Raw genomic sequence first — 17,695 nt, forward strand, 5'->3', positions numbered from 1 at the left:
ACATTTCCCTCTCCATCCTTTACTGCTCTAACTTGCAGTACATCCTTCCCAGCTCGGTCCCTCTGCCTGGCCAATCGGTATAAATCCTTTTCTCCTTCCTTAGTGTCCAACCTCTCATACAGCTCCTCATATGCCATTTCCTTGGCTTTCGCCACATCCCTCTTTACCTGCTGCATCTCCTTGTACTCCTGCCTACTTTTCTCATCACTCTGTCTATCCCACTTCTGTTTTGCCAAACTCCTTCTCCTTATGCTCTCCTGCACTTCCTCATTCCACCACCACGTCTCCTTGTCTTGCTTTCTATTTTCAGATGTCACACCAAGTACTTTTCTAGCTGCCTCCCTCATAACTCCTGCAGTAGTTGCCCAATCATCCAGCACCTCTTCAACACCACCAAGCCTCTGTCTGACCTCTTCCTTGAACCTCACACTACACTCTTCCTCCTTAAGTTTCCACCATCTTATTCTTCTTTCAGTCCTCACTCTCCTCCTCTTCTTCTATTCCTCCAAAACATCCTACAGACCATCATCCGATGCTGTCTAGCTACACTGTCCCCTGCCAACACCTTACAGTCTCCAATCTCCTTCAGGTTGCATCTCCTGCATAGCACATAGTCCACCTGTGTGCACATTTCTCCACTCTTATACGTCACCCTATGATCCTCCTTCTTCTTAAAATAAGTGTTCACCACTGCCATTTCCATCCTTTTAGCAAAATCTACCACCATTTGCCATTCCACATTCCTCTCCTTAAAACCATACCTACCCATCACCTCCTCATCACCTCTGTTCCCTTCACCTACATGCCCATTAAAGTCTGCCCCAACTGAATAGTTGACAATGGAGGAAAAAGTCAGTCAGCACCACTGGAGCACTACTCAAGGGCCCAACAATGGCAGCTTGGAATTTGGAGCTTGAACTCCAGAGCTTCCAATAAGTAACCCTGAGCCTTAACCACTGAACTGATACCAAATAGGCATAATATACAAATAGCATCAAATTTTGGAATATGATTTTCCCAGCCCTTTAAAAAAAAAAGACAGTTGAGACTTTTGTGTAAAAAACAATTTACCCAGTTATTGTTTATCGTTGTAGAATTTTTTATGTATGATGTGGTTTGATGATAAGTTTTAGCATCAGCAGTGCTGATTAGTGAAGTATAAATCTCACATCAGCACTTCATAGTGCAGCAGCTGAATTTTAAACAGATGGAGAAAAATGGCCTAAAGACAATTGGGCATTCATATATTATACTGTATTATATTATAATGTTTCAGGAAAAGTGGTCTGAATAGCTTGTGCTCTAACTGAGAGAACCAAGTAATTTAGGCTTGAGAGAAAAAAAGCACACTAAAATTTAAATAATACACCACTTCATCCAAGTTCTTTCCCAGAGTTTTATTATAGAATAAAACAATTCTACAAAAGCTGTATGGCCCCATGATGAAAACAACCAGTGGTCGAGTTTTACTGCACACAGTATGTCTGCTTCAAATCAGCAATGTTTAGCGTAACAATTAACGCTCGTGGGTCCTTCCTGTTTTTACAGACTGTTATTCGCCCAGGCAGTTCATCACCTGAAAAAGGAAAAATGCAAAGAAAAAGAAAGAGAGAGAATTAATTAAATGAAGGTATTTATCTTCTCTAAATGTAGATCTACAACAGTGAATTCTGTTTAGCAGATAAAAAAAAAAGAAACAACCAACAATACTTAACCATGTAAACTAAATGTTTACATAAACTGGTCAATAAGTCTTGAATTAGAACACCAAGGACTACAAACTTAACTCAAGTTTTTGTACCTAATAACTACGAAGTCACCCTGTGAATGTAGAATACTGTAATTTAGTTTTTATATGTAATTTTGTATATGTTTTTATAAAGTTTTTATATGTTTTATATGTAATTTTATATGTAATTTTGTTTTTATATATATACTAACTAAAGATAAAAAAAAAGTAATGAGGTCTGGTTTCACAGAAGAGCTACTGTAGCATACATTAAAAAAAAAAAAAAACAACGAAACAAGTTGGTCTGTTTTGATGAAAAACGTTTTCTTTTACATCATATGGACGGCCGTGGGCTCGATGCAGCTTCATGGTGTTGACTAAGCCTCCAGATTTTTCAGGCTTCGCAAACAAAAGTCTTTGACAAACAAGCCCCATCTCACAACTTACAGGACCTAAAGGACCTGCTGCTAATGTCCTGCTGTCTGAAACCAGAGCACACCTGGAGTCCATGGCTCATGATTTAAAAAGGGGGAGAACAACAAATGAAAAAATGCACTGATCTAATCATTGTAATGGCTAGATATTAAGTATTTTGTTATAGCATTTGCAGACTGCTGTCCCTGACTGATCCTGAAAACAAATGTATCCATTACTGCATTCAGAAGTATAGTAAAACCCCACAATGTAAATTACAACCATGTGATTAGCACCAGCAAATGTTACATACAAAACAGCATCAATGCAATTATCAAACATGCAACTCATGAAGCCAGAAGAATGTTAAAAAATGATTTCTGGCTAAGGATCACTGACATGCCTTTCGGCTCCAGATGGAGGAGGAGGAGCCGCTTCACAAATCATAGAGCGCGAGAGAGAGAGAGAGAGAGAGAGAGAGAGAGAGAGAATACATTGTTGAATGTATTGAATCACTGATTAAGTTCATGTACCACTGTTGGGGGTAAATGAATGTTTACTTGTTTAGCAAACAAGCAAGAAAAAAAAATCCTTCCCTCTTTTTTCAGTGTTGTTAAAGAAGAAGCGTTGAAGACAGGCATTGGGGTTAGAGTAAAGAAAAAGCGAGAGAGCACAGTAATTATCATTAAAGCACATGTTTGTGTTCAGTATCTCTTTACAGCTTTGCATTTTCCAAATGTATAATGTTAAAAGCCATAATATACTGCAAATGCAGTGTAATCATTCAATTATCTGCTTTAAAAACTGCTTGAATGTTGTTTAACGCTGACATGTTCAGACGTTTGCTTTAAGCCCTTTTTAAGTGTAAACACTGCTTTCTTTTGTAAATGAAAAAAAAAAATTTAAAGCTGAATATAGAGTCTCTGGTCTGATGAAACTATATAAATTTACATTTATGGCATTTAGCAGATGCCCATTTCCAGAGCGGCTTACAACTGAGCAGAGGATTTAGGGCCTTGCTCAAGGGCCCAGCAGTAGCAGCTTTGTGGAGGTGGTGCGATTTGAACCTTTGACCTTCCGATTGAGAGTCCAATGCCTTAACCACTGAGCTACAACTTTCCATAAGATTGATTGTTTGGCCTCAGTTTTAAACGTTATCACTAGAGAAAATCAGGCATCGCTCATCGCCTGCCCAAAATCCACCCAACAGTGAAACGTTGGTGTGAGGATCATGGTGTTGGGGGTGTTTTTCTGCAGCATGGTCTGGGCAGGTCTGGGGAGATCACCGTAATTATATTCCCTGCTTCATATCTATAAGTACTGCATTATCAGAACTGTCATCACATTATCCATATATTTTACACACACTATTGCTGCTGTATACTGTACAAAGTTCTAAAGTAACTCTTTTTGTACCTGATGCACAATACTGTCATGTGCACTATCATACACTCTCACACTTCACGTACATTACTGATCTGTCACATAATCTGTATTCCTATCAAATACTCGTACTGTCTATATTGTCTCACATTGTCTGTATTGTCTTGTATAGTCTGTTGTGTCTTGTCTGTTTTATCTTGTATAGTCCAAGCTAAATGCACAATGTTTATGTTTGTACATTTGAGAGTCACTAACAGCTGGAACCAAATTCCTTGTGTGTCAACACATTTGGCCAGTAAACCTGATTCTGATATATATATTTAAACACCATAAACACACACACACACACACACCAATCAACCATAACATAAAACCTACTGACAGGTGAATAGCATGGATTATCTTGTTACAATGGCACCTGTCAAGGGTGAGATATATTAGGCAAAATAGTCATTTCTCAAAGTTGATGAGAAGAAATGGGAAAGTGCAAGGATCAGAGTGACATCGGGTCAAATTGTGACGGTTACATGACTGGGACAGAGCGTCTCAAAAACGGAAGGTTTAGTGAAATGTTCCCGTATTACCTACCAAAAATATGTTTCCATAATGCTACAGTAGTACTTAAGTTATTAATTGAAATCTTAACTATTCTTTTTTAGAACATTATTAAACAACTGCCATTTGTAATATCCAATTTAATTAGCTCCAAATACTGTTTCCTATGAATATTGAAAAGTAAAAAAACCACACATATATATATATATATATATATATATATATATATATATGTGTGTGTGTGTGTGTGTGTGTGTGTGTGTGTGTGTGTGTGTTTTACTATTACAAAAGCACATATCTACCATCAGAGGATGAGGATGATTATTTTTCATCGCCATAGCATGGTCATTCCCATAGTGTTGCCCATAACATATTTCCCAAAATGAAACTTTCTCCCATAAGCAAAATCTCATTAAACAGAGTAATTCCGGAGGATCTTAAGGCTTTCCGTGAGCTGGACGTTGCCCATGCATGGAATTGAACAGGGGTTGGAAAAGGAGTCGTCCATCATGACGTTATTTGCATTAAACACATGAAAAACCAACCAAGAGCGACAGAGGCCATAATGAGAAACGAAGAGCTATAAAACATTTCTGTTTTTTACATAAGCACACACACACACACACACACACACTTCCAGCAGTCAAAGCATAAATGTAACCCTTTATTCATTACATGTTAAAATAGGCTGCATTATAGTGGAAGAACCCTGAAAGCTGTCAGCTGCGTTTTGTATTCTATGCTTTTTTTTCTCAACTGTGTCCTAAATGCCACCTTACTCTTTATTCCCTACACCAGAGAATTATGTACACTGTATAGTACAATATGCTATTACACTCCCCTATTTTTGTCTGACCTGCCATCAATATAAAAGGCATCAATATTACAGATTTATAATGATAAATTAAGTATTTTTTTGTACATTACTGATCATCAAAGAGATTTACACAAACTATAATTTCTTTTTAACAAAAAAAAATATTTTTTTAGTTTTTATTACCTTGATTTATGAACAACCATCCCTTATCCCCAAATCATTTTTTAAATCCCTTCATCCATTTCATCATCCTTTTTCACAGTCCTTTCAACCAAGTTCAACTTACTCAAACAACATAGGAAGTATTTGAATTACAAAAGAAGTAAGATGGAACTCTGATGATACCAAATACTCTTTGGTATTGCTTTTGCATATGGTGGAGAAGTGTGAACATGTCTGCATGCAAAATCCCACTCAGATAGATTAGTGTCCGATCGGTGGAGCATGGCAGCTCAAATCCGTTAGAGGCTTCAGCGAAACTTGGTGTTATAACCTCCCAGATTCTGCTGTAGACATTGCAGCCGCCATCTATCAGTAAGCTAGGATTTTTTTTTTATCATTAAACTCTAAGGAGTTTCCATGCTGTGCTTATAATTAATTACTGATTTCAGTTGAGCCACCAGCTTGTGCATCTGTAGTCTCTTAAAGAGTGTAACTTAATGCATGGATTTATTAATGCCGCCTATGAGAGCACTGAAGCTGGAAATGTAATGTATAGTGTGTGTGGTTGTTAAATGAGGTGCAGTGTGGTGTGTTCTTGGCTGCACAAATAAAAGTGATAACAGCCTAAAATAGTGATATCTTCATATAAACATTCAACTATGGAAAATGCAATGAGATTATTATTATTATTATTATTATTATTTTACTTGATGATTTGTAAAAATGAATAGGTCCTGCAACCACTTCTGGAAATCTATCCTGAGCATCACAGGAAGTTCTTCTAGCCAAATAGGTGTCTGGGTTACTTCAGGAGAAACTTTTCTAGTTGTAATGATCCATGCAAATAAACTAAAGCATGACAAATGAAGGTGATTTAATTGATAGAGCTTCAAGAGTAAGGCGTTTCCGCCGGGGTTTTCTCGCAGGATGTTTGTCAGCCTCTGTTAAATAAATTAAATAACGTTGCCTCCTTTCTCATTAGTGCTCTGAAATTTACTTCTCTAACAGGAGTCATTCTTCACTAACAGTATGATCTTATTGGGTCAAAGCAGTAGGGACTAGAACAGACCGTAAAGGAGTGCACTCAATCAATATTAGGTTATTAGCCATTATGGCCCCTTTCACACTCTGCACAACATGCACCTGGTACAGTTACACTTACTCAACACACAAGCTTCTTATAGCCTGTGAAGTTAGTCACTGATGTACACATTAGCAAGAAAGCAATGCATAAAGTGTTCTCTCTTCACTGAAACAAGAGGCTGATTATCTCGACAATTGGTTCAGGATTTTTAATACAGACTGTTCCTTTAAGCCAGTGACACCCAGTGGAACCCTGGTAACGATCAAGGATTCGTTATACACAATATTAAATTCTGATCACTATGCATACTGTGCACCAATGCAACTCTTTTTGTTTTTAATGTTGTGAGAATATTATAGCGTTATCTATGTGTCAAACTAAAATGTTTGACAATGGATTGGCATCAGATGCGACATGAATGCCGTTAACAATGGAAAAAACCCAGAAATGTCACATCCTTTAGTAAAGCAAACAATGGTTTTTAAGGTAAAGGGACAGTTTTAGGACACCTGGCACTGCAAGATATGAGACGCCTTTGGGCCGACTTTGAGAAATTTGCCATTCTTGAAAGTGTGTTCACATGGGAATAATTGTGTGTGTGTGTGTGTGTGTGTGTGTGTGTGTGTGTGTGTGTGTGTGTGTGTGTGTGTTTGTTTGTCCTAGTGAAAGCTGTAAGAATGCCTGTGCTGTTAAAATCTCATCAGTGTGTAAACAGTGTGAGATGGGAGACAAGGGGACACTAGCGCTACTGGACTGGAGTTAACCAAGGAATTAGTGATTGAGCACACAAATAAGTACTTTTTTCTTCAACCTTCACTTTCAGCCTTCTCCCTACATTCACTGACAAGACTTCTGGATTTTACAACCTATTGCTGTAAACAGAAAATACAAAGTACAAAGACAATTTTAGCATATACTCTTTTGCTGAATATAGAATGCAGAAAAACTTTTAAACATAGTTCTTTTTATGTATAAACATAAATATGTATAAACACTTATGTTTGAAAGGCACAAACATGTGCTCAACTAAAAAGTGGTTATTGCTTTGCAGTCAAGTTATACAATCAAACAGTTAATGTGAACTGATCTTTTTTAAAATTACAGATTAAAATTGTATTCTGTATTTTCTTAGGTTACCATGCTAGCATCCTTTCTTGCTATCTAATAAAATCTGACAATGTAAGAGATTTTTTGGAAATGCTGTTGACAATATATTTTGCTCTCTCTTGGGGGGTTTGGGACATACGCTTCCTCCCTAATCAATCAAAGATACATGAGACAATCATAGCCATCTTTGTCACAGCATGTCAGAAGGTGTTCTTTAGCTAGTTGGGTTATAATGGTTCAAACTAAGGTTCACTTCAGCAAGCAGTGCAGAACAATACTTTATAAAAGCATGTGTCAGATAAGTTTCATTTAAGTGTTGAGTTTATTGCACTCGGTCAGCATCAGCCATTTCTTTCCAAACAGCCATATATGCAGCCAAAAACTGTATAACTGATATTATGGGCATTGATGAGGGCATCTTTGTTCCCACTAGCCTTTGTTGTTACTAATTCGAATGCACCATATACCTTAATAATAATCATACAGGGAGGTTGCTACCGACCTAAAGAAAAACTAATTCAGATATCTCACCTGTATTATACAAAACCTAACCAGTTCCCATGCTGGTTACATATTCTATTTAACATTTTGTTTGTGAAACATGATGTTTGTTCATTAACATTTTAGAAATCACTTCTTCATCCCATGATCATCCTGATTGCCAATAAAGGACAGCTACTGCTACAAAAGGAAGCTACTGTTCAATACACTTATCAAACATCATCTGATACAAGAATGTTTACACTTCTATCTCTATCTTGCATTGTATATACATTTATATTAATCATTACTGAGGCAAGAAGACAAATTATGCATTTTATATCATTATTTATATCACTCCTAAAGCAGCAGACAAGGTAATACCGCATTCATGACACTTGACTCCTTTATCTATTGTGCTAAAATCTGCAGCAATGTCCAACAACAACAACACATAACCCGTTTATCCAGCACCATTATCAGCAGAGTCAAAATAAATATGGACGAACCAACCAAGTTTTTATCGCAGACCAAATGTCGTTTATAATCTCAGAGCGGAGCGTCATCCATCGGCACATCAGATGACATTTTCCCGATTCCTATTACGATAAGACAGACTTATCATCAGTCGGGACAGTTGGCTGGGGGAACATGCACACACAAGTACACAAACTTCCCCTTTACCATGATTAATCCTCCTAATGTGATTCACTAAAAAACTAAATAGTAATACACTAAGCTATAAGTAAAATAAATGCCATTATGAACAAGACAGGAATACACAGTTAATTGAGCAAAGGAACTAAGAAATATATAGCAATATGTCATGCTAGCTAGTAAAAAGGTTAGTAAGATGCAAAGCTAATAAAAAAAAAACATTAAGCATGAAATCAAAATAACACTAAGCCACCATATAAATGCTTTTAAAAAAACAAAAAACATGAATACCATGCAATGGACCTCCCTTGTGTCAATAGTTCAGTTTCATGGAGATGGTGTAATGGTTTGGCACAATTTGGTATTTAAATTCCCATTTCAATATTTTTGCTGACCATGTGCATCTCTTCATGATATCAATGAATAATTACCATATTCCAGTGTATACCTCCAGCATGATAATGTAACATGTAACAAAGAAAAAGCTAAAATTGGCTTTGTGAACATGACTATGTTTTTTAAAGGTCTTTCCAGCCACCAGATCTGAATCCAAAAGATCACCTTTGGGAAGCGGTATAATGGAAGATTCACGGCATGAACGTGCACCTGACAAATCTGCAGGAACTGCATGATACAATAGTGTCAGCATGGACCAGAATCTCAAAGAAGTACTAGCATATCTCATTACAAAGCATAGAAGGTGTGGGACATCATTTCCCTATCACAAATGGACACAGGAAAGGAGGTCCATGTGTGGTAGGGAATTGTGTGTGAGAAATGGTATGGTTTTATGTAAATTTAACATTGGTAGTTGGCAACTGATCTTATTATAAATATCACCAAACACCAGCATCCAAGCTTTACCTGCTACTTCATGTTATTTTACAGCTTTTATTACTCTGTTTCATATTCTTAAGTTTATAATCAAAATGAAAAAAAAAAGTTGAACTAGATTAAAATGCATATGAGTGACCATCAATACAAATGAAATGGATGTATAATCTGTGTAGGGGGGAAACTGGTGTAAGGCCTATGTTAGGTTTTGCTATTATATTAGTCAATGTTCATTTTCAAGTCAGTGCAAAAGAACATTCTCATTTGTGGTACATAGATAATCATAATAAACTTTCCCAACGCTCCATCACCTCATTGCGAAGGGGGTCATTAGAATCATGCACCACTTCCAAACACTTTACTCTTTTAAAACTTTTTTCCCACTGCATACTGCTAGCGGTTTAAAGTTTAATTTACCATCTTTAGCAATCACAGATAATTTTTATTTATTTATTTTTTTTTACAGCACTTTATAAAGTATGTAAATTGTATGTATATGTTACAAGGAGCACCTTTCTTTCTTAAAATCCTTCTTTACACCAATTTTTGTTATACATTCATCCATGCAGTGCATTGCCGTATGACTTGGTGTTTCTGTAAAACAGTTACAAATCATTGAACAAAATAATTAATTGATTGTGTTTTACAAACCTGACTGGACAGGTATGGGATTTTCCAGAAAGAAGACTGTCTGCTTCCAATGAGTCTTAGTGCAGTTAGGAGATGTGGAGAACATTACCTAGAAATAGAGATAATACTAGATTAAAACAGTTGATTTTTTATCAAAACTTCTAGGCAGTCTTCTGATATAAAACTATCTCTGATATTAATATTGAGTAAAAAAGTTTCAGTTCTGGTAAAATCAATTATGCCACAGAGTGGTCCTCTATGACAGCAGCTCTGAGAGTGTTTGGAACTGTGACATAAACAAAGGATTTGTATTAATGCCCTCGTACTAATTTGTTATCAGCTCATTTGCATAAACTTGCAATGGGCTGTTATGAAAAGAAAGAAACTGTATAATCGTGATGTTCCTACATTGTCATAAAAATTCATAACTGTTGGCAAATTGCTGGAGTATAATAACGTATAATAATTGCTGGAGTATAATAACACCCCTCTGGATCATGCTGTTATATGAAAATAATTCACTTCAGGGTGTATATCACATCACCACAATACGGCTTATTTTGAATACCATGGGCCAGAGTGTTATTACTCACAGTTTAAACAAAAAAAATTTAAGATCTAAATGCCTCTCTGTCTTTATATGAGTAATCATTGTTGGAATGAACATTACACTTATTAAATAATCTAACATAAAAGTGCTGCGAATGCTTCGTCTCTCATGTATTTCTGTTCTGTTTGGCTGATGGAGGACAACAAATGCTGAGTGTGTGAAACAAACACCTCGGGTGTGACAGGCAAGGCATGAGAGTGTAATTGTAATTGGTTTGCTGTTGAAGCAAACTCACCTTGTTCGTGCAGTCACGGTCAAAAAAAATATCAAAATAGCCCACAACAGCCTAGAGAGAGAGAGAGAGAGAGTCAGAGAGAGAGAGAGAGAGAGAGAGAGAGAGAGAGAGAGAGAGAGACAGAGACAGAGAGATTAACGTTAATGTAAAAGCAAAGCATTAACATAAAAAAAAAAAAATTTTAAATAAAATTTAAAACAATATACACTAAAGCATTCTAAGGTTGACTGGTTATAAAATTCTTAACCTTACTAAGGAGCAAAACTTTCATTTGGATTAATTCCTGTCTTCAATATACATACAATTAACCCACTCATCTCATCACCTTTTCTTCCCTTCCTGCTCTGTGTCTCATTGATTGTGTTCTTTGTGTGTGCATGTGTGTGTGGTGTTGTCAGCTGTGTCAGGATTAAAAGCTATTAGTTCTGCTTCACTGCCATTCTCTCTCTCTCTCTCTCTCTGTGTGTGTGTGTGTGTGTGTGTGTGAGAGAGAAAGAGAGATTGATACAGTCAATCTTTTCTCACAGGAGAGGGGCAATGTGTGCCTTCATTCTACTGCTCCAGAATGTAAATTTAAATGAATATAATATTTACACCTCTTTTGTAAGATGAATACAAAATTGTAAGATGAATACGATTAACAGAGATAATGGCTGCATGTGTTCACTCGCCAATAAACACAAACACAATACATACAATATGTATGCAAAAACACATGACTAACACATAATGACAAAGAAAGGGAAAAAAATATATTTGCTTGTATATTGCAATTTTTTTCTGTTCAATACATTTTTGCTTCTGTGTGCAATTTTCATGTGCGGGAAAATACAAAGTTGCCGTCCCATGATGAAATTATGACCTGCTTTAGCTCAGGTGTCCCAGTAGTCTTTGCTGGAGGCTGTACATTTCATCACACAAACACACATGCTCTTTTGAGTCCTTGTAATTGCAACATTTTGAGGAAATGAATTCCCAGTTGAAACAGCAGTAACAATATGATCCATTTCAGCTAAACTGTCCCAAGAGGCATACACAATCATATACCCCCCAACCACACACACACACACACACACACACACACACACACACACACACACACACACTTGTATAATTATGACACTGTGAGGACATAAGGACATAATAGTTTATGGGCACTCCATCATGTTTTATTGTTTCCAAAATCCATGTGCTTCTGAATTAAACCAATATACACAAAAACACTTGTAGATGTGGATATTGTCAGGATGAAATGTCGATCTAAAACACCACTGTTTACTTTCAATATTACATTTGTACACTTAAAACACTAAAAATGTGAGAAATTCGGTTATTTTTTGGCAAGATAATAATTGGGGTCAAACATTTGATCAATCTTTACAAATTGAATATAATTCTCTCATGATATTTACACACACAGCCTTTTCTGGCATCTTTTATACCACAAGTCCATGATCAAGTACCAGTATGAATGTAATGATTTGTAACTGTCCAAGAACATTAGAGAACATTATTACAAGAGATCTAGTTCACATACATACAGATTGTGAACTAGATACAGATACAGATGGGCATTTTATGTTACATAATAACAGTCCAAACATACATGGCGGTATTCAATACATCATATACGCTTATGTTATATACGTTTCCTCATGTCAGAGAGAACGACATTAAATAGAGTATAACCTGCCAGCTACAATACTAATCAAGATGAAGAATTATCAAGATGAATCTTACATTAGAATATTTTTTCCCTCATTTTCACATCTTTGAACGAGCTTTTACCTTTCAGGTGAAAATTAGGATTTTATTTTGCCAGCTTTTGCGAACAATTTAATGATTTCCAGGGAACTGCTGATTAAGGTTATATACTGACATATATCCCCTTATTTTTCTTTTAAATAATTCTATACTTTTACTACAAAAACGTATGTAGATTATTATAAACTATTAAATTATTATTATTATTATTATAAATATTAAATGTGCCATAAATTAACGCTAATTTCGGAAAATAATTCATACATAAAACATCACAATATTTCCAATTGCTTGTTGAAAATGATTTCCCACGTCACCAAGGCGTTCCGTTCTTTTTATTTATTTAATTGTATGATTATTTCACTCAGCACGCGCAGTCGCGCGGTTCTACAACTTAACAAATCAGCACTGTGAAACCTGAGAATAGCGCGAGAGGAAATAGAAAAGGTGGACAGAAGAAAAAAGAACACAAGGCGAGTTTTTTTTTTATTCTAATCAGAAGTGTCCGGCCTTCACAAGCGGCAAGGCGTCCAGGATAAGCAGTAAGCGCGCGCTGTCGTGCCCAGCCCGCGAGCAACACGACAAGCGGAGGGAAAATTAATAATTATCATCACGGCTATAACGCCGACCAGGGAGCAATTCATCATCTCGCTCTTTTCCGGCGCTATCGTGGCGGAGCAGCGCGTGCTGCAGCCAGATACAATTATGCGGCGCGAGCCTGCAGGAGAGGGCGGGCGCACGGGGCTAATGCGCTTTTGATGGGCTTTATTCGCGCGTGAGAGCGGTCACGCTCGGCCACACCGCTCACTTTTCTCTCTGGCGCGCGCGCACACAGAGCTCGCGCGCGCGCACGGGCTCTTCCCGTTACGTTCCGCCGCATTGGTAACGAACAAACAAGGTTTAATTCGAGAGGAAAAGACTTTACACGCGCTGGCACGAGCGCACACGTTTCTGCGCCAAATAATAAAGACAATGCGAATACAGTGTCCGATTTACACCGTGCGCGCACAGGAACACCCCCACCCGACGCATTCTCTTGTGTTTCTGTCATTTCTTTCTTATCCTCTCGTCTTGCCTTTTGTTTTTCTTCATACTCTCTCCATCCTTCATTTTCTCCTCCTCCTTCATATTTCCTCCATGCTTCATATTCTGTCCATCTTTGTCCACTTTCGTTTTCTTTCCATCCTCTTTCTCTTTTCATTCTTTCTCCTTTTTGGACTTTATTTGTGCGATTCTTTTCCTTTGTTGTTCTGTACCTCATTCTCTTTTCTCGTTTTTTTGTCATTTTTTGACATCCTCCACCTCTTTTTCCCCTTTGTTCTATTCGTTTCACCCTGTCATGTCTGTTTTCTCTTCTCTTGCACACGCAGGGCGCTGCTTCCCGCTGACCGACACTCCGGTGCACGGCGAGCGTTATTTGTCTTCGGTCTGCGCTGCTGTTCATTTAATGCAAGGTTAGGCAGACTGATGTGATGAATGGAGTGTCGGCTGAGGAATAAAAGCACGAGCTCCATCATCAGGGGAGGTTTTTATTTTATTTTATTATTTTTTTATAGTCTCATTTATTGCTACTTGAAATTGTACCAAAATTATGCTGAATATCAGTTCGCCGTGTTGGAAACAGCCTACAGAATGAAAAGTTATTATATGCGTGTGTGGGAGGTTAAAATATGCATATATGATCGAGGTGTATGGGATACACTAGGATCTAGATTGTGTGTGTGAAAGAGAGAGTGAGAGAGAGAGAGAGAGAGAGAGAGAGAGAGAGAGAGAGAGAGAGAGAGAGAGAAACGTGCAAAAAACAGGTTCTGCACATACACTACATTTCCAATTTCCCAAGCACACAACTGTATACAGTAGCTGTAGATTTACAAACCTTTCCAGCATGGCAATGCCCCTGTTCACAAAGTTCTATGCGTTGAAGTTGTAGATCTTGAGTGTCCTACATAGAACCCTGACCTCAATCCCACGGAGGACTGTGAAGGCCAGGTGTATACATACTTTTGGCCATTGAGTGTATAAATAAAGGAATCAACCTTTTTTAAACAAATTTACCCTCTGTTTTTAATGTAAAAAAGAACTGAATATTAAATGATAAAACATTTTGATTTAATGATAATGTCCTTATAGTAAAGATTCTCTACATTCTTTGCTATTCTATGCTTTTCTTTGCATTCTTTATCTTGGTACAATGAAGCTTGTAAATGTATTGTTAAATATACCATTAAATGTAATTAATTGTATCACACACTAAAAAAATCTGTTTAAAACCTAATATATCCAATGTTACATTTTTTTATAGGTTGTGTAGGAAACCCAGATACAAATTTAGATATTTTTGTTATTTGTAGTTCAAAAGACAGACAGACTAAAACATAAACTGAACTGATGTTAACAAACTCCATTTTATCTGGTATACAAGACCAAAAGCAGGGAAAGAGATAATAACAGTCTATTGATTAATCTATAAAACTGATACCAGTGTGCTTGCAATGTGCCTGTAAGACAGAACTGGGGTAGGAACGAAAGGACAAATTTGTCCTCAAAAATGTAGTGTCATAGTTTTTTGTCTCTTTCACACACACAAACACACACCCACACACAAAAGTTTAGTTTATAAAGTAACTGTGAAGAGAAACACCTCATTCACCTGGTAAAGTGAGTGGGACTGAGATCGGCCATCAATCATTCAGGTGTCACCTGACCCATCTCAGCCAATCAAAGGCCTCATCCATCTCCTCTCCCCTAATTAATCTTCACTCTTGACAACCATGATTATTGTGTGTGTGTGTGTGTGTGTGTGTGTGTGTGTGTGTGTTACTCACAGTGCAGTTTGTGTTTGCTGTTATCTTCAAGGTAAAATCAGCAGTAAACTCCAGATCAGAGAGTGTGACAGCATTACAGTCTAATGTCTGTTGAACACACACACACACACACACACACACACACACACACACACACACACACACACACACACACACACACACACACACACACACACACACACACAGTAAAGCACATGTATGTTAGTTCTCCATAGTTACAATAAATGTAAAACTAGAAAAGAACAAGTGTGTTTATTGTCCTGTAATAAAGGTTGTACAGCATCTGACCAAATTTAAGCTGCCTCCAAAATTATTGGCCCCTTTAAAAATCATTATGTGAAATAATAAACATAATACCATATAAGATATTTCTTATTAGAACTCCTATCAAAATAATTGTATTTAACACTTCATCATTAAATACTTTTACAAATCAGCAGGATGGAAAAAAGAGCCAATAATGTTTAGGGACACTTTGCATTAACTTTATATTTTTTTTATCATATGAATATGGCTTATAAAAAGCCAAACAGTGTATACACTGTTTGGCTTTTTAAAAGCCATATTCATATGATTAAAAAAATATTGTATTGCTGATAAACTAATACACTTGTGAATGCTAGTCACTTTAGACAACTAGACACAAAAATCATTATCACCCTAAAGGAAGCTACTGTAACTTTGCTCTTTAACAGATACACCACCTTGTAATAATACTAATAATAATCCTACAGTATGTGCAGATTCCTGCATGTATTTAGCAATAATGACCCTTTTTCGACCGGCGCCTAATCCCACCATACCACCTTCGATTGTGGCTTAATTTTCACATAGAAAAAGCAGTTAAATGTGTAAAAACTTCTGACCCACTGAGCATTTCATTCTGCATTTCACATTCATTACAGTGATCAGGTAAGCTAGAAAAACATAAGAAAAGTTGTTTAATTTCAAATGTTTTGTATTTTAAGAGATGTTTGCAATTTGTGATCATTTTTTATATATGATGTATGATAAAAATACTTAGCAATTAAGAATTTTAAACTTATAACTGATAAAAGTACCAAAACAAAACATATCTTAGATTTCATTCCATGTGTTAATTACAGTTATTTAAATTACAGATTTTCCTTCAAACACTTAAAATGGCAATATTTTAGCATTTAGTAAGAATACCCAAAAGCATAACCTTATTATTCAGTAAATAACCTGGGTTTAATGGTAAACCTTTTTTTAATCTAAGGAGTTTTTGATGAGGATGCACTTATAAACATTCTAAAGCTTGACAAAGGGAATAGTAATTACATAAAGAATATGACCGCTGAACCACAATGAATGTACTGTACCTGAATAACAGTCGACTCTGAAATGACAGTTTCAGGTTTCAAAACCTCGACCACTGCTTCAGGAATCACTGCTTTCTTCATACACGGCATCTTAAAGCCATAGACATCATCCCAGAATGCAATATGATCATGGTGCTTGTCAGCATCGCTCACTGCTGCTAAGCTAATGGTACATAGATCAGGATAAACTGAGAACAAGAACGAGAAAACAACAAAGAAAACAGCAAGAAAAAAACAACGTTACATTTATTAAAATACATATACTGTATTAAAAAAACAGTAAATAAATAATATATAAATACAGACACACACACACAGACACACACACACAAAAAAAAGAATATATTCACAATCTTTACAATCACAGAGAAGATATGTGTATATGTATATCCTTCTGTGTAAACAGCCCGAAGCCAAAACAGCTTCTGGCAAAGAGAAAATCTGAATTAACTGCTCATAAATGCTCGCCGTACATTCATCAGTTTTAATGCGTTTTATGGTCATAAAAAAAGCGCTTAAAGCTAAGCTTACTTCCTGCTGTGGAAGCTACATATGCTACATGCTAATGGTAGATTTACTAATGCCATCTAATGAACGCTGAGGTCTCGCTCTTTCTCAGCCATCTACACAGATCCCAAAACAACAATATACACCCAGTTTATAACCATAATGTAACCATAAGGTATTTGCAAGTGCTGTCTAGCAAAAAAACAATGGGCTTGAGTGAGAAAGAATTTCAAAAATAATTATTAAAAAATGAATTCAATGTGTTTCTAATGCATTATCAAAATGGTTGGAAAAAAAAATTGAATGCACTCAATATTGATGAAAATGTTATGATGTGCAGATTTGGTGCTGATTAATGAATAAATACATTTAAATCCAATAATTAATTAATACCAAAATAGTTAGAAGCCAGACAGGACAAAATAAAGTCTGTAAATATATAATATGTAAATATAGAACATGTATAAAACTATTAAGGAGGATCAAAAGAAATAAGGCAAGAAAATGTTAAGTCCCTGTGCATGTGATATTGTCTCTCAAAAAGGACAGGAGAGGACAG

General features: G+C 36.4%; 1 protein-coding gene across 1 annotated transcript in view; it reads right to left on the minus strand.

Moving 5' to 3' along the window:
• Positions 1-1,382: 1,382 nt before the first annotated feature.
• prmt3 (protein arginine methyltransferase 3) overlaps positions 1,383-17,695 on the minus strand; it is a 76,772-nt gene continuing 60,459 nt past the window's right edge. The window contains exons 12-16 of the mRNA XM_046857661.1: positions 16,630-16,817; positions 15,287-15,373; positions 10,698-10,748; positions 9,874-9,961; positions 1,383-1,576 (exon numbers count right to left, since the gene is read on the minus strand). Of these exons, the coding sequence (XP_046713617.1) occupies positions 1,467-1,576; positions 9,874-9,961; positions 10,698-10,748; positions 15,287-15,373; positions 16,630-16,817 (524 nt within the window). The 3' untranslated portion in view covers positions 1,383-1,466. The remainder of the gene's footprint in view (positions 1,577-9,873; positions 9,962-10,697; positions 10,749-15,286; positions 15,374-16,629; positions 16,818-17,695) is intronic.

Source organism: Silurus meridionalis, chromosome 9, assembly GCF_014805685.1.
Source record: "Silurus meridionalis isolate SWU-2019-XX chromosome 9, ASM1480568v1, whole genome shotgun sequence".
NCBI lineage: Eukaryota > Metazoa > Chordata > Actinopteri > Siluriformes > Siluridae > Silurus > Silurus meridionalis.